The sequence below is a fragment of the Megalobrama amblycephala genome, linkage group LG14 (assembly GCF_018812025.1).
Source record: "Megalobrama amblycephala isolate DHTTF-2021 linkage group LG14, ASM1881202v1, whole genome shotgun sequence".
In the NCBI taxonomy this organism is placed as follows: Eukaryota; Metazoa; Chordata; class Actinopteri; order Cypriniformes; family Xenocyprididae; genus Megalobrama; species Megalobrama amblycephala.
Genome location: NC_063057.1, coordinates 25,305,855 through 25,329,849, shown reverse-complemented (window position 1 = coordinate 25,329,849; position 23,995 = coordinate 25,305,855). Strand labels below are relative to the sequence as shown.

Here is a 23,995-nt window from a genome sequence, read left to right as displayed (position 1 = left end):
ATTCCATATATAATCTTTGTTTAGTTTAGTTGTATGTGTAGCCTAACGTAGTTTTGTTTATTAAAACATTATATCCACGCTTATTGTCTCTGTGTTGATGCTCACAAATCAAAGTCTATTAAACGTTCTGATCTAGCTGCATGCTATTACCCTGCTTTAACAAACGGAGAGCAAGATTTCAGCTTAATATCTACTTTTTGAGTTTGTGTGTGGTGGTTTATGGCATATGTCTGTATGCAGCACCAAAACATTCATATGATTGGTCAAATCGGCCCCTATTCTGTACGATATTAATTCATAAAGTGTTGTATGCTTGACTATGTACCAAAAACAATATCGACATGCCATACTGATACAGTTCCCTGCTGCTAATCCTCATTTACTGTTCAAAAATAGAATTGGGACAATGTAGGATTTAGACAGACTATTGTAAATGTGAATAAAAAGTTGAACATGCTGTTTGACCTTATATCTTTTATATATTCTGTTAACAGATGTTGTTCTTCACGAGTTTCTGCGGTCACTGCCTCTGTGTAAGCGGCCATCAGACACAATCATGAGAAGCTCATCAGAAAATGGAATATAATGTGTAATTTATATTTGTGTATAGAGGATCACTGTAATGATGAGTCAACAGAATGGGGATCCATTTGCAGCTTTAGTAGTATACACACAGGCAATGGCAAAAGCAGAGACGTAAACAGGGACAGGCAATGGTCGAGGCAGGCGGCAGACAAACAGAATCAGGGTACAGGCAGAGATCAGGGCAGGCGGCAAGCAAACACAGTCCAGTAAGCAGGCAAGGATCAGGGCAGGCAGCAGAGAATCACAAGGGGTAAACTGTCCAGATGGCAACAGAATAACAATCCCCAAAAACGCTCAGAAATGATCACCGGAGCAAATCAAGACTTCGCGAAGTGTGTGTGTGCTACTTAAATAGTGTGAGAGTGTGATGTGGTGCAGGTGTGTGCGCAATCAGTCCCAGGAATGAGGGCCTATGGGAAATGCAGTCCGAATAGTAAAGAGTCAATATTCCGGTGAGGGCTCCCTCCGGTGGTGCGAGGGAGGAAGTCCGGGAGCCTCACTTGTAACAGTCATCATTGGTCCAATATTTTTTTTTTTTCTTTAATGAAAAACATGTTAAGTTTAAATAAAAACCATTGGATTTTTTAATGAAATATGTCTCTTTATTAGTGATGTTGTTACATTTTATTTATTTTAATGGCTTTGAAAACAAATCCATTCAACTTTGGGAAAATGTCACCTAAGTAATTTGTTAAACTGTATTTAAATAGTAGCACAATTATAATACTGTATTGTGTGAGATTATGTAATTCAATTGACTGCAACGTGTGTAATTTTTAGTATTTGGAATAAGCCAAAGGTACTGAACATACAGTATATACTATTACCTGTAAAATAATATATTCATAGTGCTTGTGTGTTCGGAAGACAAATTAATTTGTAATGTACTTAAATCACAAATAAAGTGTACTTATAACACAAATAAAATATACTTATAACACAAAGTATATTTATAACACAAATAAAATATACTTATAACACAAATTAAGTACACTTTAATATCACTAATCAAGCATGTAATTAGTCCCCTACACAGGCATATACTTAAAGTGTACTAAGTATACTTGAAGTTGTTCCAATTTAGCACACAAAAGTACACTATATATACTTAAAGTTGTGTTTTTTATACAACTTAATTACAACTAAAATATACTTAGTACAAAATGAGTTGTTTCAAAATAGCACATTTTAATTTAACTAATCATTAACACACTTGAAATATACTAATAATTAGTCTGGTTGCAAGTATACTTAGCATACTTTTTTCACTAGGGTTATGCCCTCAAAATTCAAGATACATGATACGAGTTTTTGTCATTATATCATATTATAAGATGTAGTTGTATTACAATACCACACAAGCAAGAATGCAGTTTTCCCCAAATCAGCACAAATGAAATGTTCCTTCAACTTATTGTTAAATGAACAATGTGAGTTACATTTTAGACAGTATTGTTAATATTGTTTTTTCCCCTTTATTTCACCAATGAAAATTTCAAAATTATGAACAGCAGAACAGTCCCCATGCAACAGAAATGTTTTTATTATACTGACTGAATCCGCGTTTAGAACAAATTAATCCGTGCTTCGTTCCTGAATGAATCAGTCATTTGAACAAATCGGTTGAATGAATGACTCACTCACTCATTAAGACTTGCTGCCACCAACTGGCAGTTTAGTTTAGTTTCATATTTAAGGTACATTTTAATTAAAAAGTTAAAACTAGAAAAAATCCATATTTAAATATTGAATTAAATTTATGTAGACAAATTGTAAATGCTGTGTAGATATATTAATGCCACTTCTAACTCTGTGTCACCTCTGTATCGCAAAGATGGATTTTGTTGATAATGATTTCATTTGATTGGTAACAGCCATAATGTATAGGCTACTATGCTAGTATTAATTTTTATTTCTTCAGGTCTTTAAAAGCCTTAAATTTGACTTAGAAAATGTGCAGCAACCCTGAAAGAGAAAAACTAAATAAACAAAGTAAAAATTATTTAGACTGATACATTTTTCCCCCAAGGATTCTATAGATATCGTGATATATCGATATCGTGAATTCTTTTGGCCAGAATAACCGTGGTGTGAAAAATCTAATATCATGACAGCCCTGGTCTAGATTATATTTCATACCTGTTTCTCTGTCCTCTGTGCTGCAGCTGATACAGTGTCATGGTTTTTATGTTCATCCATCGTACACAGCACACATATACACTTCTGATCAGTGCGGCAGAAAACCTCAAGGAGTTTCTCATGTGTTGGGCAGATCATCTCCTGCAGTTGTCCAGTGGCATCAGTCACTTTATGTGGCTTACGTGAGTGAAATTCCTCATGACGGTCAAAATGAGTTTGACAGTAAGACTCCAGACACACCAGACAGGACTTGACGGCTTTGTGTTTTCTTCCAGTACAGACGTCACACTGCACATCTCCAGCTCCAGCATAACAGTCAGCAGGAAGTTTAGTGTTCTTCAGTTTCTCCACCACTTCAGCCAGCATGGTGTTTTTAGCTAAAGCAGGTCTTGGACTGAAGGTCTGTCTGCACTGAGGGCAGCTGTAGACTCTCATCTGATCCTCCTGATCCCAGCAGCCTGTAATACAGCTCTTACAGTAACTGTGTCCACAGGAAGTGGTCACTGGATCCTTCAGAAGATCCAGACACACTGAACACATGAACTCATCCTCAGAAATTCTGGCTTCTGCCATTTTACTGCATGAATACAGAGACACAAACACACAACAGCTCAACTGCACTTCAGTTTCACTTTCCCTGAACTCATGCAATTCCTGCTTCCTGGTTCTGTGTTTGAGTGCCGTGTGCAAAAGTCACAGATCATAAAACGTCCACTAGATGTCAGTCTCAGACAGACTCAAAGAATAAGAGTTACAGAATAACACCACTTATAACTGCAGTAATACCTCATCCTAATTATCACATTTATGCAGTGCTGTAATTGATTTAAACTAAAAGAAAAACTGTTTTGTTTATTAAACAGTTCTTGACTAGAATGATCTACAATATGTATCCTTCAGGAGATTAGTTGATTCAGCTCTGTTCAGTTACAGTTGTAACTAAACTCTGTTAAATAAACCCCATTGGTTTGTGTAGAAGCTTCAGTGTGCTGTATTGGATCATTCCTTGCCACTGCCTGGCTTGCTTAGTTGGCGACACTTAATATTCAGAAATATTATTGATTTGACTGCACTGACAGTATTGGATCAGAAGTAAACATGTCACAAACTGTCAGTTTAGTTTTCATTATGATGTACTTTTTGTTTGCTTGTCATTATTTCCTATTGTCTTTGTTTATGTCTCCTGTTACTTGTTATCATAGATGTTCATTTAATAAACGCAGCTGTTCGTATCTGAGTTCGTTATCATTGTATTGTTAAGTTTCTGTGTTTCCTCAGTTCATGGTCAGTTTTTGTTAGTCTGAAGACACACTATTACGTTTATTTTATTATTAAATATATTCATATTGGAACCTTTTGACTCATCTTCATATTTGGATTCCTTAATCTGTGACAGAATAATAGACAGTAAAATGGATTATGCAGCTGAATTTGCTGCATTGGCCAGGAGGGACTAAAATTTGTTGGACTACAACCTTCAATTCTGCCACCTTGCTGTTCATTTAACATTTGAAGATGAAACCATTAAATCACTGTATTGGATTGGGGAGAACTATGAACATCAAATAGACCTTCCAGAAATGCAAAGATGCAGCTGAAGGGATGGAATAATGCTATGTCTGGAGATGTTTTACCCCTGGTCCATCTCATCACTAAACCCAGAGCCAAGGCCACTACCCTGCGAGATGGACTGACAGCCGGAGTCCACAACAGATGGAGTGCTAGCACCTGCCGTGATAAAGCTGCTAATGTCAAGAGAAGCGGATGTGCCCACCGGAGCCTGAGCCCCTTACATCTGTGGTAGATTTCCCCCACGCACCTGACCTAAATGAACCTGGTGCCCCTGACACCTACAAGTATTACCCTCAGGTGAATCCCACTCTGCCTCCAAAGGTTGACACCCAAGTGTAACTGCTCTGACCGCATATGATACCCAAGAGTTGTAATTACCTGACCGCAATCAACCCCGCCTAAGAGTCTCACTCTCAGTCGAACAACGTCTCGTCCCCTACAACACTAAACCTGGGAAATAGATTTCAAGTGTCTAAGTTGCAGCACTGCACAATAACCAACGACTCCAGTTGTTGTCCCAGAATATGCTTTAATCATGACCGGAGGACCTCGTATCAATCACAGAGAATCCCACCAGCAAAACGTTTATATAGGATAGGAGCATGATAAAGCATTCTTCAATATGATTGATTCTAAATATGTCAAACCCTTCTGTTACTAGGTAAAGCAAGATCTGCCCAAATCATGCGTTTATTAGTCCCTTGGTTACTCAGTAACATGGGTCACTATCTGAGCCATCCTCAACTGGGCTGGGGGTCCTCCACCTCAGGGGGTCTTCGTGGCAGCTCCATCATGGTCGTTCATGCCATCAGTGTTGTGTGGATCCATCTACTCTCCAATCTGCACTCAGGGTACCATCCCCATTGGCAACGATGATACCCAGGGGATGGAGATGGATGATGGGGAATCCGTCCCCATGGTGGCATAAAACTCTGTACCACCATGGTTCCTCCCTCTGGTAACGCCACCATGGGACACTAGGCTGGGCATCTGGGTATCATCCTATCATCACATCACATTATTCTGGCTTTTACCATCTTCTGCTCCGCCCTGGTCACATCCATCCCTGGCATCTCCTGCCAACCAGCCCTCCTAATACCAATCCTTTTGCCTGCTCCTCGTCCACCTCCTCTCCCTTACCATGGTGCAGGAGGGGGGTCACTTTGAACTTCTTAATCTGTGACAACTTGAATTTAATTTTATATGTATGTTTTGTTGAAAGGCTCATGTGAAGTTCATAATCACCATTATGGTAATTACCAGGGGTGTGATAGACGGTTAGCTCACGAGACGAGACACAAGACTGAGTTCATGAGAGCGAGGCAAGACAAGATTTTACACAGTATTTTTAAGAAATCCACAATGATGAAATTCATAACTAGTAAAATGGTCCTGGAGGCCACTGTCCTGCAGAGTTTAGCTCCATGCCTAATCAAACACACCTGAACCAGCTATTTAATGTCTTCAGGGTTACTTGAAAGCTAATCCAGCGGTCTCAAACTTAGTCCCTGGACAGCCACAGCCCTGCAGAGTTTAGCTTCAACCCTAATTATACACAACTGATCCACCTCATCAAGGTCTTCGGGATTACAAGGAACTTCCAAGCAGGTGAGTTGGAGCTAGTTAGAACTAAACTCTGCATGACCGAAGTTGCCCTTCCCCGATCCAAAGCATTTGATTGTGAACACCACACACTGTTTAAAGAACTTTACAGAAGAAATCGCATTCCTAAGCATCACTTCAAGATTAATTTTCTTAGATGGTTAATATCCAGGGGATGCATTATTACAAGGCAAATAATTTAAAATGTATTTATTTTTGATTAGAGGTTTGAGATTGTGGATGTGAAATTAAAAGCAGATTGTGTGACAAACTCTTGTGTGAGGTGGTTAAGCTGCATTAACTAATTACTTTTGACTAATTAATAAGCTAGAAACACCTAGGATCAGCGATGAGATTGCTAGCTGGAACCAGCTTCCAGATATCACCAAATGAGTCCCAATAGCAGCCATATTCAAGTCCAGATTGACAACTTATGCAATTTCCTCACTGAATGAAATAATGAATATTGCACTCTATTATTTAATTGCATTATAAAGTTTATCTTATTCTATGTATAATATTTGATTTACATTATAGTATTTCCAGGGCAGTTTCTAGACACACCCCTTCTAATAAAAAGCACTTGAAACAAATATGATTCCTAACCATTTTATTAAACATTTGTTATTAGAATGTGTACATTTTTATAAAATATTTTTTATAAAAATTTAACCAAGGTAATTCTTATTTGTTGAGGATGCTATTTAATTTTTAAACAATTGGTTCAATAATTTATTTATAGTTACACATCCATTATGAACAGTTTCACCTATTCTATAAGTAAAATAAGAAAAAAAAAGAGACATTACATTGCCAAAAAACAAGTACAGATGGACACTTCCCAGGCGTCACTTCAGTAAATTAACATCAGTTCTTCATTTTTTGGACAGGATTTACCCCTCCTACTGAACCAATATAGACTATGTCATTGTCATAATATGTATTGACAGAATTTTCATATTTGGGTGAACTATCCCTGTGATTTCATATTTGGGTGAACTATCCCTGTGAAAATGTCCATATTTATAACTTTATAAACTATAATCACTGGCTTCTGTTAACGGCCGTATGTGAGTCTAGTTCTAGCCAAAGAGTGACCCCAGACCCACTGCATGTGATCATGTTATTTTTGAGTGTAGCCTAAATTTCACACAAATACATACATTATATTGGCAAAAGTATTGGGACACCCCTCCAAATCATTGAGTTCAGGTGTTCCAATCACTTCCATTGCCACAAGTGTGTAAAATCAAGCACCTAGGCATGCAGACTGCTTCTACAAATATTTGTGGAAGAATGGTTGCTCTCAAGAGCTCAATGAATTCAAGTGTTGTGCCGTGATAGGTTGCCACCTGTGCAAAAAGTCCATTTGTGAAATTTACTCACTACTAGATATTCCACGGTCAACTGTTAGTGGTATTGTAACAAAGTGGAAGCAATTGGGAAGAACAGCAACTCAGCCATGAAGTGGTAGGCCACGTAAAATCACAGAGCGGGGTCAGCGCATGCTGAGGTGCACAGTGCGCATAAGTCGCCAACTTTCTGCAGAGTCAGCCACTCCAAACTTCATGTGGCCTTCAGATTAGCTCAAGAACAGTGCGTAGAGAGCTTCATGGAATGGGTTTCCATGGCCGAGCAGCTGCATCCAAGCCTTACATCACCAAGTGCAATGCAAAGCGTCGGATGCAGTGGTGTAAAGCGCGCTGCCACTGGACTCTAGAGCAGTGGAGACGTGTTCTCTGGAGTGACCAATCACGCTTCTCTGTCTGACAATCTGATGGATGAGTCTGGGTTTGGCTGTTGCCAGAGGAAAGGTACTTGCCTGACTGCATTGTGCCAAGTGTAAAGTTTGGTGGAGGGGGGATTATGGTGTGGGGTTGTTTTTCAGGGGTTGGGCTTGAACCCTTAGTTCCAGTGAAAGGAACTCTTAATGCTTCAGCATACCAAGACATTTTGGACAATTTCATGCTCCCAACTTTGTGGGAACAGTTTGGGGATGGCCCCTTCCTGTTCCAACATGACTATGTTACAGATACCAGCTGGCACCACGTAAACAGCTTATATGCTCTCTCTGGAAACAGGAGAAATAAATGAGACAGCGCAAACTCTGCGTCCGTTTTTTTAATCTCGCTCAGCAGAAAGAGGATTTATTAGACATTCACAATTTAAATCCTCCTCTGTTACAAACACTCAATGTTCATTATGAAATAAACACGACTTCAAAATAAAATACAATTTGTCTTTTTTTCATCTTTCAGCAAATACTGAGTTATAAGTTTTGTGTGACTAAATAAATCAAAATGACAACCACTGTTACCCTGTAAGTTGTCTCTTTGCAACTCAAAATAAAACAGTTTAGGTTATCACATATGGTTCCTAAATGCATTTTCCATTTCCAGCTAAAGTCATTTTTACTCTTCCCAAAATGCATGAGCTGACAGATTTTAAACTTATTTTGAACCACTTTTAAAATATATCACATTTGTTTTTAACATTAGCTTTTAACATTTTACACAATATCATACATTTCAAAAGTATTAAGTCTTTACAAAAATGTTCAAGGAGCTAAAAATAAAACTCTGTCTGACGTGACTTTGGTAGCAACAGGTGACGTTAATAGGCGCAAAAATGCGGCTACTGCTATATGTACATATATGTCCACATATTCATAAAACAGCCTTAATAGCGGACATTAAAACATTCAGCGACATGTCAACATATTACACTTCAGGTACTTAGCTTAATTTACTATTCCACCAACCTGGAAACAGGAGAAATAAATGAGACGGGGCAAACTCTGCGTCAGTTTTTCATCTCGCTCAGCAGAAAGAGGAAAACCGCAAACCGGACCAAACTGACGTAAAGCCCCCTGGAGCACAATAAGCGCCACACTACCCCCTGTTGGCGAACTCCACAATTACTCCTGACCTCTATATAACATATTTTACTGAAAGGATGGTGGAACCAGGTTCATTACCCCTGAACAAATACTCAAAAACATTAACTATAAAATTACAGAAACTACCACAAATGTGATAACACTTTAGTGGGCATCACAACTGCGCACCAGTGCACAAAGATAGGTCCATAAAGACATGGATGAGCAAGTTTGGTGTGGCAAAGATTGTTTTAATCACATTGATCACAATTAATTGTGAACCTTCATGTGGGAATTAAGTGTTCCTTTCCGAGTGAAACTCTTTCCACACTGATCACATGTGAACAGCTTCTCTCTAGTGTGACTGATCATGTGATTCCTAAGGTTTATTTCTGTTGTGAAGCTCTTCCGACACTGTTGGCAGATGAAAAGCTTCTCTCCGGTGTGAATGTTCATGTGTTTTTTAAGCTTTCCTTTTTCAGCAAAACTCTTTCCACACAGAGGGCATGTGAAAGGCTTCTCTCCAGTATGAATTCTCATGTGGACATTAAAAGTTGCTCTTTGTCTAAAACTCCTTGCACACTGAGAGCATGTGTAAGGCTTCTCTCCAGTGTGAATTCTCATGTGGACAATAAAAGTTGTTTCATATGTAAAACTCTTCCCACATTGAGGGCATGTGAAAGGCTGCTCTCCAGTGTGAGTTCTCACATGGTTATTAAGGTTTACTTTTCGATTGAAACTCTTTCCACACAGTTTGCAGGTGAAAGGCTTCTCTCCGGTGTGAATGTTCATATGTTTTTTAAGCTTTCCTTTTTCAGCAAAACTCTTTCCACACAGAGGGCATGTGAAAGGCTTCTCTCCAGTATGAATTCTCATGTGGACATTAAAAGTTGCTCTTTGTCTAAAACTCCTTCCACACTGAGAGCATGTGTAAGGCTGCTCTCCAGTGTGAATTCTCATGTGTTTTGTAAGGTTTCCTTTATGAGTGAAACTCTTTCCACACTGTTGGCAGGTAAAAGGCTTTTCTCCAGTGTGAATTCTCATGTGCCCGTTAAGGGCTACTTTTTCAGTGAAACTCTTTCCACACTGAGAGCAGGTATAAGGCTTCTCTCCAGTATGAAGCCTAATGTGGCCTTTAAGATGTTCTTTTCTGTTGAAACTCTTTCCACACTGTTGGCAGGTAAAAGGCTTTTCTCCCGTGTGAATTTTCATGTGCCTGTTAAGGGTTACTTTTTCAGTGAAACTCTTTCCACACTGAGGGCAGGTGTAAGGCTTCTCTCCAGTATGAAGCCTAATGTGGTTTTTAAGACGTTCTTTTCTGTTGAAACTTTTTCCACACTGTTGGCAGGTGAAATAACATCCATTTGCTCTTTTTCGTGAAGTCTTTTTAGTATGTGAGCAACCAAATGACTTTTCTCCAGTAATAAGATCATGATATTTCTCATACTGGTCTTTCTCTTCTATTTCATTCAGGTCTTGACTCTCCTCTTTTAATGCCATCAGGTCTAAGGCAAAAAAGACAAATACAAGTCAAGTATCAAAACAACACATGTATGTTAGATACTATACACACTAAGCTGCTAAGATAGACGTTACATACAATCTCAAAACCACAATAAATGTCAAATCTTCACTTTCTTTAGGACACGTCCCCAAAAAATGTCCAAACTGTCAGTTATCAAAAAACAAACAAACAAAAAAACACTTGCCTAGAAGTTAGTTATATATAATAGATGTCTAAAATATTATATACAGTGGGAACGGAAAGTATTCAGACCCCCTTACATTTTTCACTCTTTGTTATATTGCAGCCATTTGCTAAAATCATTGAAGTTCATTTTTTTCCTCATTAATGTACACACAGCACCCCATATTGACAGAAAAACACAGAATTGTTGACATTTCTGCAGATTTATTAAAAAAGAAAAACTGAAATATCACATGGTCCTAAGTATTCAGACCCTTTGCTGTGACACTCATATATTTAACTCAGGTGCTGTCCATTTCTTCTGATCATCCTTGAGATGGTTCTACACCTTAATTTGAGTCCAGCTGTGTTTGATTATACTGATTGGACTTGATTAGGAAAGCCACACACCTGTCTATACAAGACCTTACAGCTCACAGTGCATGTCAGAGCAAATGAGAATCATGAGGTCAAAGGAACTGCCTGAAGAGCTCAGAGACAGAATTGTGGCAAGGCACAGATCTGGCCAAGGTTACAAAAAAATTCTGCTGCACTTAAGGTTCCTAAGAGCACAGTGGCCTCCATAATCCTTAAATGGAAGATGTTTGGGATGAAAAGAACCCTTCCTAGAGGTGGCCGTCTGGCCAAACTGAGCTATCGGGGGAGAAGAGCCTTGGTGAGAGAGGTAAAGAAGAACCCAAAGATCACTGTGGCTGAGCTCCAGAGATGCAGTCGGGAGATGGGAGAAAGTTGTAGAAAATCAACCATCACTGCAGCCCTCCACCAGTCGGGGCTTTATGGCAGAGTGGCCCGACGGAAGCCTCTCCTCAGTGCAAGACACATGAAAGCCCGCATGGAGTTCCAAGATGATGAGAAATAAGATTCTCTGGTCTGATGAGACCAAGATAGAACTTTTTGGCCTTAATTCTAAGCGGTATGTGTGGAGAAAACCAGGCACTGCTCATCACCTGTCCAATACAGTCCCAACAGTGAAGCATGGTGGTGGCAGCAGGACGACTAGTTGCAATCGAGGGACAGATGAATGCGGCCAAGTACAGGGATATCCTGGGCGAAAACCTTCTCCAGAGTGCTCAGGACCTCAGACTGGGCCGAAGGTTTACCTTCCAACAAGACAATGACCCTAAGCACACAGCTAAAATAACGAAGGAGTGGCTTCACAACAACTCTGTGACTGTTCTTGAATGGCCCAGCCAGAGCCCTGACTTAAACCCAATTGAGCATCTCTGGAGAGACCTAAAAATGGCTGTCCACCAACGTTTACCATCCAACCTGACAGAACTGGAGAGGATCTGCAAGAAAGAATGGCAGAGGTTCCCCAAATCCAGGTGTGAAAAACTTGTTGCATCTTTCCCAAAAAGACTCATGGCTGTATTAGATCAAAAGGTGCTTCTACTAAATACTGAGCAAAGGGTCTGAATACTTAGGACCATGTGATATTTCAGTTTTTCTTTTTTAATAAATCTGCAAAAATGTCAACAATTCTGTGTTTTTCTGTCAATATGGGGTGCTGAGTGTACATTAATGAGGAAAAAAATGAACTTAAATGATTTTAGCAAATGGCTGCAATATAACAAAGAGTGAAAAATTTAAGGGGGTCTGAATACTTTCCGTACCCACTGTAAAATATTATAAAACACAATTATGGAGTACCACAGGGCTCGATATTAGGTCCTCTGCTTTTCTTCCCTAATCATTCACCTTTAATGATGGTGACAAGAAGAGATTTGACAATGTGTCCTAAATGGAATGTGTCCTAAATTAATGTATTAGAACTTTATATGATTTTTAAGAACACTGTGACTTTGGGGAACACAGAGATGTTTGAATTTGTGGGCAAACTTTCAAAGTCTTCCTTTTGGCATCTTCAGTGCCCCAGAAATATTTCAATGAAAGATGACGGAACATCTACAATGGCTTAAAGGAAAATTAGTATGGACAATATATTACTTTATGGAAACACGGTTAGTGAATGGAGACACCATGCTCATCGGCAGCACTAATGCAGATTTGAATGTTCCTGTGTGATTTTGTACGTTTTGATAGACACTGGCAGATTGTTGTCATTTAGGAATGAGATCACATGAGTGTTTAAATCGAGATCGCATTCTTTTAATGGTCAATTGTGCAGCTATACGTTTGCATTTCAAAATCTGTGAACACCACTTTAAGGAAAAGTTTATTGTGGAGGAGCAACAGCTAAGACATTCAGCACAACAAACTTGATCCGATGCAGCAGAATACGATGAGCATTACAAATATGCTGATGATGCCAAACAGGCAAAAACTTCCTTTTTGTTTAAAAAAAGCTGGAGTTACAGCTGAAACAGTCAAAAAGCGCAACCCATTACAAAGAAAGTCCTGGAATTTATTGCATTAGGTGACCGGCCATTTTCAGCGGAAGAAGAGTGCTGCATATCTGCAGCACGAATCTGAGATATACACATTTTTGATTGTTTAAGCATGCTCCCACACCCTAATTTCACTTTAAATTGAATGGAAAGCACACATGAAGGCTATGAACATTCCATAATTTCAAGGTTGCATTGCATTGTTTTGTTTTAACATGGGCATTTGAAAATGGATTAAAAAGAAATAACCTACAACAGCTGCTACTACGTCTCGCTCTGAGCTCTAAACATGCAGTGTGTCCATAGGTGTTCAGTTTGTTTTGCCTGTTTGTTTTTTTTAACTCTCAGATTTACTCTGTACTGTTCTACTGAAGAAAAATTCTACTACATATTGGATGGCCTAAGGCTGGTATGATAATGGTAACAAAAATAAAAAGGTAATATGACACTGTTTAGGACTTAATGTGTATGTCAATACATCAAACTCAGTGTAGGTGGGGACCATAGAAAGACAGTTCATTCAACAAGCTATGGAAAAGCTAGCGATTCTTCAAGAATATCACTAATTTCCCTAGAGCTTACTTTAATGAGGATAAAATTTAGATTTGAGAATGAAACCAACCTGTTTGTTCCTCAGTTTCTTCATGTTTGACTCTGAATGTTTCTTCAATCTTCACGTCTTCAATCTCCTCTTTAATAAACTCCATCTTTATAATAGTGGGTCACGTGGATCTCAGATGCTTCACCAGGAGTTTCTCTGTGTGTTTGGACACTCTGTCATGATTAAGATGAGAATAATTAACAGAAAGAAAAACACATCCAAACTATATCTCTGGGTGCATCTCAATCAGCTCCTTTGTTCAGTAGTCAGCGCAATGATAAGGGAGTCAGAGTGATATTTAAGGAACTTACAGTTTTTCTGAATTGCTTAAATACATTCAACCAAACAATCACCCACTTTCTCAAAAACCTTAAACACAAAATCAAATCAGAGAACATCTGACTCTTTTGGCAAAATCAAACAATTGCCTCAAAACCATTTTATCTGTGCTCAAAATCAATGCTTTCAGATCTTACACGGTGAGTCAATATTATAAACTGTATGCACTGCAAGTATAATCACACCTATCTCTTTCTCATCCTCTTCCTCCTCTCCTTCTCATATTTTTTCCATCTGTTGCTGGTATCATCATTCAGCACCTGTGTACTATGAACTGGCTTATTTTGTACAGCTGGTTTGATCACATCATTAGAAACAAGTGTGAACAATTTTGAGTCATTGTGTGTAAGCCGTGACAACTGTGCTGTAGTTGTGTTCATCATTTACCTGCCTGTGTTTAGCATTTTGCAACACAAGTGCATCACAGTGAGAAATGTTTTAGAAAGTGCGAATGTGTCTAAAGTTTTGCAAAAAAAAAAAAAGTGCTTGAGGTTTGCAAATGGTGTCTAACTAACTGAAACTTGTTTAAGGTTTTACAGAAAGATTCGATTTGGTTTAGGCTATTGAAAATTTGGTTCAGAGAATAGGATTCATATGCACATTCCCAAATTTCTATATATCCTAATTATTGTTAATGTGTAATTGATTATTTCCAGGAGCTTGTTTCTACCTTCAATTAAACTGCTAACAGTGATTGTAAATTAATTGCCTAAATTACATTATTAGCTAACTGCATTCTCTAGATTGTAATGTTGACATGCATTCTCTGTAAAGCTGCTTTGAAACGATATGTATTGTGAAAAGCGCTTTACAAATAAATGTGAATTGAACAGAACTGAATTTAGAGTTTTAGCAATTCAGGAAAAAACTAAATGTGACAAACAACTGCCTATTCAGAAATTATACACTGTAAAAAATATGGTTGCAATTAGCCATCTCAACTTAAAAAAACAAACTGTGTTAGAATAACTTTCCTGGATTTAACTTGTTGGTATAACTCAACTATCCATGTCTCTTTCACATTTTAATTTCAAAGTAAGATGTGTAGCCTAATCAAGAAGGTTTTTCAATAAAAGATTAATGCATCTTTGAATATTACAAAGAAACAGTGCTTTAACAGGAGCAACACCATGAACATGGACATGAACACTAATTCTGTTACGTGACACCACATTTATTTGCATTAATGAAGTTTTTCTTGATAAAAACTTTTTCCAAACTAATTTTTGTAACATTTGAAGTATCAATATAAAATTTATCTGCTAAAGTTAAAAGGAAAAAGATTGTGTCGACACTGGAGAAATTTTGTTGATAAATTTCCATCAGCTATATCCATAATTTTTTACGATAAACTGTTCTTGATAAAGGGAGCTAAGTGAGACCCAGCTTTTCTGTTATTCATGTATGGACATGTATGAAGAAAAAAACTTCATTAATGCTACATTGCAATATTACATTAAAAAAAATAACAAATTCCTTCCCAAGATCTCTATATAATTATATGAACGTGTTGTATGGATTTAAACACTTTAAATGATTAAAACCACAAACCTTTCTTCAGCAGAATCACAACAGATGCAGGAGCTTGGCGCAGACTTATGACGACATATCACCACACCAAAATAAAAGTCCTGTTCACATGCTAAAAAAATAATGGAAATTAACATACAGAAAACACATTCAAATGATAAGATAAAGGATTGATTTATCTGTAAATGTAAGCAAGTGTTAAGTAATCACAATTATAATACCAACTACAGAGCATTTGTGATCGTCACAAGCAAGGATAAAGTCAAGTATTAATATTACAAAGGATTGGAAAGAATGTTTAACTATTTCAAACTCGTTAGTGAGCGATCTGAATCACTCTACATAGGCAGCAACTCACACATGATATTATTGACTTGAATTGCCATTTTTTTTGTATTGAATGAATCACATTTGTATTTGACATTAATTAATCATCTTCTAATTCTTGTAAGATCATAATTTTTTAGACATTTTATACCACTTTTTGTGGTACTGTTTGATTAAAATTAATTGTATGTCCTTATTTTAAAATTAGAAAAAAATAACACAAAAAAAGGTCTGCACTTTAAAAAACTTTAATTGAAGTACACAGGAGATAAGATGACAAACGTTTTGGATTTTTGCCTTCGTCAGTGTAACAATTTCATTCACTCTCAGTAGTGATATGGAAAAAGCGCTATAAATCACAATCATGATTAAAGCAATCAGACAATCAGTCCACAGTCTTCAGTTCAAGTCCATAACAGGTCACAATTAAGGAATGACAAGAGTAAATCACAATCTGACAAAAAACACAACAATGATTAAGTCTGATCCAAATATGTACAATTAACCAGTTATAATTAATTAATGATATTCCCCTTTGAGCTAATTTGCTACAAAAACTGTTTCACAAATTCATGTTTTTGTAGTTCACATTGGAGACGAAAACGGTATAGTTTTCAAAAACTTGCATTTTTAAAAAAGTTTGCATTTTCAGGTCTCCAAAATCTTGTTTTTGTGTAAATCAAGGTTCTTCAACCAGGGGTTTGCGATGGTACTGCAGGGGGTCCGTTCATACTTGCTTCCTTTACTCAGCTCTTAATATTTCTACAGTTACGTAATTATTATAGTTAACATAATGCATTTTGCCTTTTATTGAATATTTCATTTTCTAACTGCTCAAAATAAATTAAATGAATGAATTGAGTGAGAGAATGTATGCAAATAAACCAACTCATGTCACAGATATAAAGTGAAAGAGTGACTGTTACAGTTTTTAGTACATAGTTGTGGTGTAAACATAAAGTATCCTTAGATTAGATTTGAATCTGTTCGTCAAAAAAAAAAAACAGCTTGTAATTTTAACTGTTGAAATCTGGAAGCCATAGAAAGAATACTTTTTATTTAATCCTTAAAAATCCTTATTTTTATCCCCCCTTTATTCATGAAAAAGCATCATCAATTATTATAATTCATTTATAATTTTAATTGGAAGCCATAGAAAGAACATTTTTTTTACTTTGCATTAAACATACAATATAATACAATATTAATATTGCAAAAAAAGCTTTTACCATAGAAATAAGATTATTTTAGATATTTTTGCTTGTTTGAATAAGAATATACTTGGAATACTTAATGTAGAAAGACTTAATGTAATGCAATAATGAAAGTATAATACTGTAAAACCTGATAAGTTCAGAGTACTCAAAATTATTGTAGACACCAGTTACCTTAAAAGAATTTAAGTAAAGCCTCTCAAATTTTTAAAGTAATGAATAATTATAAGTAAGTCAAACCTAAAAAAAAAATAATGTATTGTACTTAATGTTTATGTCCACTGTACTTAAAACTATTGTTTCCCAAATGTAATGTTTCTAATTTTTCAATTATTTTGATGCAGTGGTTGTAAAACCCAATAAATTCAGATTACTCAAAACATTTAAGTAAACAACTCAAAGATTATATTTTATACTACACAAATTCAGTAATTACAATTTAATTGAAATACTGAATAAACTAACACCTAATCTTTACAGCGTTAATGTAACCATCAAAGAGACTATCACTATTTACTTGCATGAACTGTTAAACAACATGTAGTATATATAGCTTTGAAGTTTCACAGCCCGTTCTCGACCTAACCACAGGCACTACTCTTCACCACGATGGTAACCCTAAAAACTTCAACATTACAGAAACATATTTAAAAAGCAAAATAACAACAAAAACTGTATTAATCTTGTGCAAAAACACACACACAAAAAAACACTCCCTTAAAAAAACTCCCTTACAGAGTGTGACGCAACGCATGCTTGGAACTGGAAATTTGCTGCAAATCATTTTAATGTTGAATGAACTCTTCTGATAATGTAGATTATGTGGTAACATCGGCATCGACGTGACATGGATGACGTCACTTTATATTGCTGAGTAAATTTAAAAATAATAATTTAAGTTTACTCAAAAATACACAAAAATTAAATTAAACTCCTCGTTCAGAAAATGTAATAGTTTTAATTTGCATCAATGATTTAACAGACGTTAATTGCAGCATACTCAATCTTTATAAGTTAGTTGTACTGTTTGGGTTTGTAGTGTATGGGTAGAATCTCTCTTGAGTGTATTCTGATTTATCAACACAGTTTCACTGAGGATCCAATGGGAACCGTAAACCCAGGATAGAGCGGTTGAGTGAATGTGGTCTGGACTGTGTGGATGAGGCTCATTGTGTCTCCAGAGACGCTGTAGAAGGACAGAGTTCCTGCACTCTGATCCACATACACTCCTATTCTCCTGCTGATTGACTCTACAGGGAGTTTAGTCTGTATCTTATTGTGTATGAATGTGCAACTGGAGGGAGTACAATACAAACTCCAGGACTGATCATTAGATCCAAACAAACACTCACGACCCCCTCCCTTCCTGCGGATGCTCTTATATGACACTGATATAAACACATATTTCCCACTCCACTCAATCTCCCAGTAACAGCGTCGATCACACACACTCTCTCTACACAACACCTGCTGATAACAATCAAATCTGTCTGGATGATCGGGATATAACTGATCTGTGTCAGTGACGGTAATCACTGTGTTCCTCTCAGACAGACGGAGGAGTTTATTCACTGTGTTCAGATCCAGATTGAGCTGATGGGAATCTGATGGAGATAAAACATCACAATCAGGCATGATCAAATTAATGTATCTGAACTCTTCATGTTCAATGTATCAGCAGTGTCTGATAATATAGGGTAGACAGTTGGAAGAGATTTTGGGACAGACCTGACCTGTTGAAAAGAGATGGTATTCATCCCTCCTGGGATGGTGCTGCTCTTCTCTCTAGTAATATGGCACATAGTCTTAAAGATAAACCGTGACTAACTGGGGCCCAGGTCAGGAAGCAGACAGACTGGCTAAACTGATCATCTTCTAGTTGTCTCATGTCACAGAAGTCAGATCATTCCCAACACATAGAAACTCTTACACCTAGATATTATTACTTAGAGACTGTGTCTGTACCCCGAATTAGTAAAAACAAAAAACTCTCAAACCCATTTAAGGGTGAAAATTGAATTGATGTTTAGCAAATAAAACACAGATATGATACAGATGAATAAATGATAAAGACTGGGTTGCTTAATATTAGATCCCTTTCTACAAAATCACTCTTTGTAAATGATATGATTACAGACCATAATGTAGATGTGCTGTGTTTGAGAGAAACCTGGCTAAAACTAGATGATTGCATTACTTTAAATGAGTCCAAACCCCAAAATTACTGTTATAAACTCAAGCCTCATCTAAAAGGCAAAGGGGGAGGTATTGCTGTAAACTCAAAGAATTTGCTGGTTTTCTAATATCCATGTAGATAACGAAAAAGATGCATTGGGATTGGCATTTACAGACATTCTAAACTCTGTTGGAGTTAGACATCACGTGTCAGGACCCACTCATTGTCATAATCATATTTTAGATCTAATATTGTCACATGGAATCGATATTGATGCCATTGACATTCTGCAGCAGATCAATGACATCTCAGATCATTATCTAGTTTTAAGTATTCTTCATTTAACCAAGGTTGCAAATATGGTAGAACCATCACTTCTAACACTAAAGATTGCTTTATCTTTCCGAATGAAATGTTGCAACAGAAACGACTGACTCTCTCGTTTCCAGCACTTTAGTCACAGTTGCTCCTTTGCGCTTTAAAAAGATTAAAGAAAACAGTCCAACGCCATGGTACAGTAGGCACACTCGGGCCCTTAAGAAGCAGCTGGGAGAAAAGAAAACTAGAGGTTTTTCGCATTTTGTGGAGAGAGAGCATGTTTGCGTAGAGAAAGGCCTTCAAAACTGCTACCTATAGAGTAAACACATAAATGAATGGCAAGAACACATTAGGGGTCTTCTGTTTTCAGTTAAAAAGGTGTAATTTAAGCGGCCCCCAAGTTAATAATTATCGATTTTTACAATGGAACTCATTCAATCAAAAATGTACTTCTCCTGTAAAGCCAAGACAATCTCTGTCCGCTATATAAATGAAGTGCTATATAAATGAAGATTATTTGACTGGACTTGTCTTACCAGACATCCTGGTAAGTTGATCATTTACATGATCAACTCTAAAACTCTTCTGTCATGTTTTCTTTCTCTTTCTACAGGAAGAACACGAACACACTCACTGAGTTTTTCCTAATTGTTTTCTTAGTTACTTACATCGTAGGAAGTCGTTCCTGGTCCTGGGAACAATGTTGGTGAAAGTGACTGTGGAAATCAACAGACATAAAGAGTGTGATTATCATGTTCCCTGCATCCGTTCCAAAGACATTTCTAATATGATGATCTACATGATATGAGATAATGGTTATTCATTTCTGAGAGCAGATGAATCTCCAGGACTTTACCTCTGTCAGAGATCTTCCTGAGCTCCTCTTTGCAGAAATCCTCCAGTTTGTTTCTCAGCTGAAGGACAGATTCTCTCAAGACATCAAAAGAGGAGAAAGTACTGAAGGGATCATCATTTACATCTGTAGACTCAGGAGGAGCTGAGAGAGACTGGAAACTCTAAAGAAAACAGAAATCATAGCTCATCACCTCCACACTTCAGCCAATAACCTGCACTACTGTCAGATTTGAGCAGCTCTTGTTGATCTTTAGTAACTCTCCTCAATCCTGCACTTTCACAGCATCAGATTCATTCTTATCATATTCATTATACTTACACTATAAGGAAAACACTTGATGATTAAACATCTGGCAAAAACATAAATGTAACAGATCAATGTGGACATTCAAGTACGCATACACTGTGAGTGCGAACCATGCAAGAGTACGGGACAGCTACTACTCTTGTGTGAACTACTGTCATCATTACGATGGCAAGCAACTTTATTACCACTTGGATAGTACGCTTTTCAGTTAATGTAATTAATTTGAGTGTAGTTGGGTTTATAACAGGTCTGGTTCTCACCTTATTGATGAACAAGTTTTGTAGTTTGCAAGTAAAGCTGCAAATTCCTCTGTTAAGGTCAGCTGCTTTCGTAATAATGACTCTGATATGTGCAAGTGAACATCACTGCACGGCATAAATGGTAAATATGTCGTCTTAACAAAAGTGCCTTTCTTCCTGTTTTCTTCCATACAAATGTTTCATCGTATATGACATAAGTATGCTCCGGCCCAAAATATTAAGTGCAATTTGAGTGTGGGGAGGGGGGACAATCACACTTGGGCTCAGTTGAAGGCAACCGTTCCTAATGTGAATACATCCTCTGACTGATGATTATATAATAACCAAACACACAGATCAACACTTCAGTCAACGGCTCATTCTACTCTCATGAAATGTGTCTCCGTGAGTCTCTTGCTCAAGTCCACTATTATCCTGTTCTTCTGGATCTCTGTTACCTGCAGGAAATGGATGTGATCCTGTGTGTGTGAAAGCTGCTCCAGCTCAGCGTCTCTCCTCCTCATATCATTGATCTCCTGCTCCAGTCGCTCTAGTTGTCCTTCAGCTCGACTCACTGCAGTCTTTTCCTGATCTCTGATCCGCTGTGTGGCCTCAGAGCGGCTTCTCTCAATGGAGCGGATGAGCTCAGTGAAGATCCTCTCACTGTCCTCCACTGCTGTCTGTGCAGAGCGCTGTTAGGACACACATCACAATCACACAGTGGCTTCAGTGAGTCCTGACTGAGACTTCTCAAACTTCTCTTCTTCTCCAGACTCACCTTATGAGACTCCACAGCCTCTCTCAGCTGCTGAAGATCTTTCTCTCTCTGCTGGATCCTCTGCTGGAACGACTTCTGCATCTCCTTCAGCTGGTGCTAAAGGACAAACCAATAACAGCAAATGTCACATTATACTATTGTCGTATAAAGTATGTGTTGATAAATGTTTATGGTACATTGACCAAGTTCAATGTTCTCCTGTTCACTTCTGCTGACGTCTGCAGTGTGAATGATCTTACCTGATCTTATGGGTGCCAATATAAATAGTGTCAGCATTATTTCATCAATGTCTAGACCGGGGGTGCCCAACCCTGTTCCTGGAGATCCACCTTCCTGCAGAGTTCCGCTCCAGCCCTGCTCAACACTCCTGTCTGTAATTATCAAGTGCTCCAGGAGATATGATTCAGGTGTGGTTTATCAGGGTTGGAGCTAAACTTTGCAGGTAGGTAGATCTCCAGGAACAGAGTTGGGCACCCCTGGTCTAGATCAGTGGTTCTCAAACCTGTCCTGGGGACCCCCCACCACTGCACATTTTGCATGTCTCCCTCATCTAACACACCCCATTCAACTCCTGCAGTCTCTACTAATTAGCTGATGACTTGAATCAGGTGTGTTAGATGAGGGTGACATGCAAAATGTGCAGTGGTGGGGGGTCCCCAGGACAGGTTTGAGAACCACTGGTCTAGATGATATTTCATACCTGTTTCTCTGTCCTCTGTGTTGCAGCTGATACAGTGTTGTGGTTTTTATGTTCATCCATCGTACACAGCAGACATATAAACTTCTGGTCAGTACGGCAGAAAACCTCAAGGATCTTGTCGTGTTTCGGGCAGATCATCTCCTGCAGTCGTCCAGTAGCATCAGTCACTTTATGTGGCTTACGTGAGTGAAATTCCTCATGACGGTCAAAATGAGTTTGACAGTAAGACTCCAGACACACCAGACAGGACTTGACAGCTTTGTGTTTTCTTCCAGTACAGACGTCACACTGCACATCTTCAGCTCCAGCGTAACAGTCAGCAGGACGTTTTCTCTTTCTCTTCAGTTTCTCCACCACTTCAGCCAGCATGGTGTTTTTAGCTAAAGCAGGTCTTGGACTGAAGGTCTGTCTGCACTGAGGGCAGCTGTAGACTCTCATCTGATCCTCCTGATCCCAGCAGACTGTAATACAGCTCTTACAGTAACTGTGTCCACAGGGAATGGCCACCGGATCCTTCAGGAGGTCCAGACACACTGGACATGTGAACTCATCCAGAGAAATTCTGGCTTCTGCCATTTTACTGCATGAATACAGAGACAAAAAACACACAACAGCTCAACAACACTTCAGTTTCTTTTCCCCTGAAATCATGCAATTCCTGCTTCCTGTTTCTGTGTTTGAGTGCCGTGTGCAAAAGTCACAGATCATAAAATGTCCACTAGGTGTCAGTCTCAGACAGACTCAAAGAATAAGAGTTACAGAGAATCAGGGCAACACCATTAATAACTGCAGTAATATCCTGATTATCACATCTATGCAGTGCTATAATTGATTTAAACTGTAAGAAAAACTGTTTTGTTTTTTAAATAGTTTTTGACTAGAATTATCTACAATATGTATCAGGAGATCCAGACACACTGGACAGATAAACTCATTCTGATCCACTGAAAATTTGGATTCTGCCATTTTACTGCATGAATAGAGACAGAAACACACAATAGTCCAACTACACTTCAGTTTGTCATTCCCTAAACATCATAAAGCCTCATTCCTCATATTGTTCATATTGTACTATGCTCCAACACACCTGGATGTGCTGTATTAGTTCATTCCTTGCCACTGCCTGACTTGCTTAGTTGGCGGATGTGCCCACCAGAGCCTGAGCCCCTTACATCTGTGGTAGATTTCCCCTATGCACCTGACCTAAATCAACCTGGTGCCCCCGACACCTACAAGAATTATCCTCAGGTGAATCCCACTCTGCCTGCAAAGGTTGACACCCAAGTGTAACTGCTCTGACCGCATATGATGCCTAAGAGTTATAATTACCTGACCGCAATCAACCCCGCCTAAGAGTCTCACTCTCAGTCGAGCAACGTCTCGTCCCCTACGACACTAAACCTGGGAAATAGATTTCAAGTGTCTAAGTTGCAGCACTGCACAATAACCAGCAACTCCAGTTGTTGCCCCAGAATATGCTTTAATCACGACCGGAGGACCTCGTATCAATCACAGAGAATCCCACCAGCAAAAAGAATACAACAGTTTATATAGGATAGGAGCATGATAAAGCATTCTTCAATATGATTGGTTCTTCATATGTCAAACCCTTCTGTTACTAGGTAAAGCAAGATCTGCCCAAATCATGCGTTTATTAGTTTCTTGGTTACTCAGTAACATGGGTCACTATCTGAGCCATCCTCAACTAAGCTGGGGGTCCTCTATCTCAGGGGGTCTTCGTGGCAGCTCCATCATGGTCGTTCATGCCATCAGTGTCGT

The 23,995-nt window shown here is 38.2% G+C and overlaps 3 protein-coding genes across 5 annotated transcripts in view; all 3 read right to left on the bottom strand.

The window, feature by feature from the left end:
- LOC125246293 (tripartite motif-containing protein 16-like) overlaps positions 1 to 3,425 on the bottom strand; it is a 45,621-nt gene extending 42,196 nt beyond the window's left edge. Inside the window, exon 1 of one of the 2 annotated variants that reach the window (XM_048157239.1) lies at positions 2,725 to 3,425. In XM_048157239.1, the coding sequence (XP_048013196.1) occupies positions 2,725 to 3,297 (573 nt within the window). In that variant the 5' untranslated portion in view covers positions 3,298 to 3,425. The remainder of the gene's footprint in view (positions 1 to 2,724) is intronic. The other variant, XM_048157240.1, reaches the window with a different exon arrangement.
- A 4,499-nt stretch (positions 3,426 to 7,924) lies between these two features.
- On the bottom strand, positions 7,925 to 15,730 carry LOC125246309 (gastrula zinc finger protein XlCGF57.1-like). Its single transcript, XM_048157260.1, has 3 exons — positions 15,324 to 15,730; positions 13,455 to 13,606; positions 7,925 to 10,281 (listed from the first exon to the last, which is right to left on the bottom strand). The coding sequence occupies exons 2-3, from the start codon at positions 13,537 to 13,539 to the stop codon at positions 9,047 to 9,049; spliced, it is 1,320 nt and encodes a 439-aa protein (XP_048013217.1). The 5' UTR covers positions 13,540 to 13,606; positions 15,324 to 15,730; the 3' UTR covers positions 7,925 to 9,046.
- Positions 15,731 to 15,861: 131 nt separating this feature from the next.
- Positions 15,862 to 23,017, bottom strand: LOC125246291 (tripartite motif-containing protein 16-like). Of its 2 annotated transcripts, none has more exons than XM_048157235.1 (6): positions 22,217 to 22,936; positions 21,517 to 21,612; positions 21,197 to 21,430; positions 20,194 to 20,353; positions 20,006 to 20,053; positions 15,862 to 18,447 (listed from the first exon to the last, which is right to left on the bottom strand). In XM_048157235.1, the coding sequence occupies exons 1-6, from the start codon at positions 22,790 to 22,792 to the stop codon at positions 17,921 to 17,923; spliced, it is 1,641 nt and encodes a 546-aa protein (XP_048013192.1). In that variant the 5' UTR covers positions 22,793 to 22,936; the 3' UTR covers positions 15,862 to 17,920. The 2 variants fall into 2 exon arrangements, with proteins under 2 accessions (XP_048013192.1, XP_048013193.1); XM_048157236.1 differs by lacking the exon at positions 15,862 to 18,447 and adding an exon at positions 18,477 to 19,649 and having other exon boundaries at positions 22,217 to 23,017.
- Between the last annotated feature and the right edge of the window lie 978 nt (positions 23,018 to 23,995).

What these genes read in the sequence shown, in the direction of transcription:
- LOC125246309 (XM_048157260.1), bottom strand. Translation starts at nt 13,539, where the DNA reads ATGGAGTTTATTAAAGAGGAGATTGAAGACGTGAAGATTGAAGAAACA. An exon ending in AGAAACTGAGGAACAAACAG is followed by an intron (nt 10,282 to 13,454) that starts GTTGGTTTCATT and finishes TTTTTGCCTTAG; the next exon opens with ACCTGATGGCATTAAAAGAG.
- LOC125246291 (XM_048157235.1), bottom strand. Translation starts at nt 22,792, where the DNA reads ATGGCAGAAGCCAGAATTTCTCTGGATGAGTTCACATGTCCAGTGTGT. An exon ending in ATCACATCCATTTCCTGCAG is followed by an intron (nt 20,354 to 21,196) that starts GTAACAGAGATC and finishes TGTTTTCTTTAG; the next exon opens with AGTTTCCAGTCTCTCTCAGC. An exon ending in CAGGAACGACTTCCTACGAT is followed by an intron (nt 18,448 to 20,005) that starts GTAAGTAACTAA and finishes TATCTCCATCAG; the next exon opens with ATTCCCATCAGCTCAATCTG.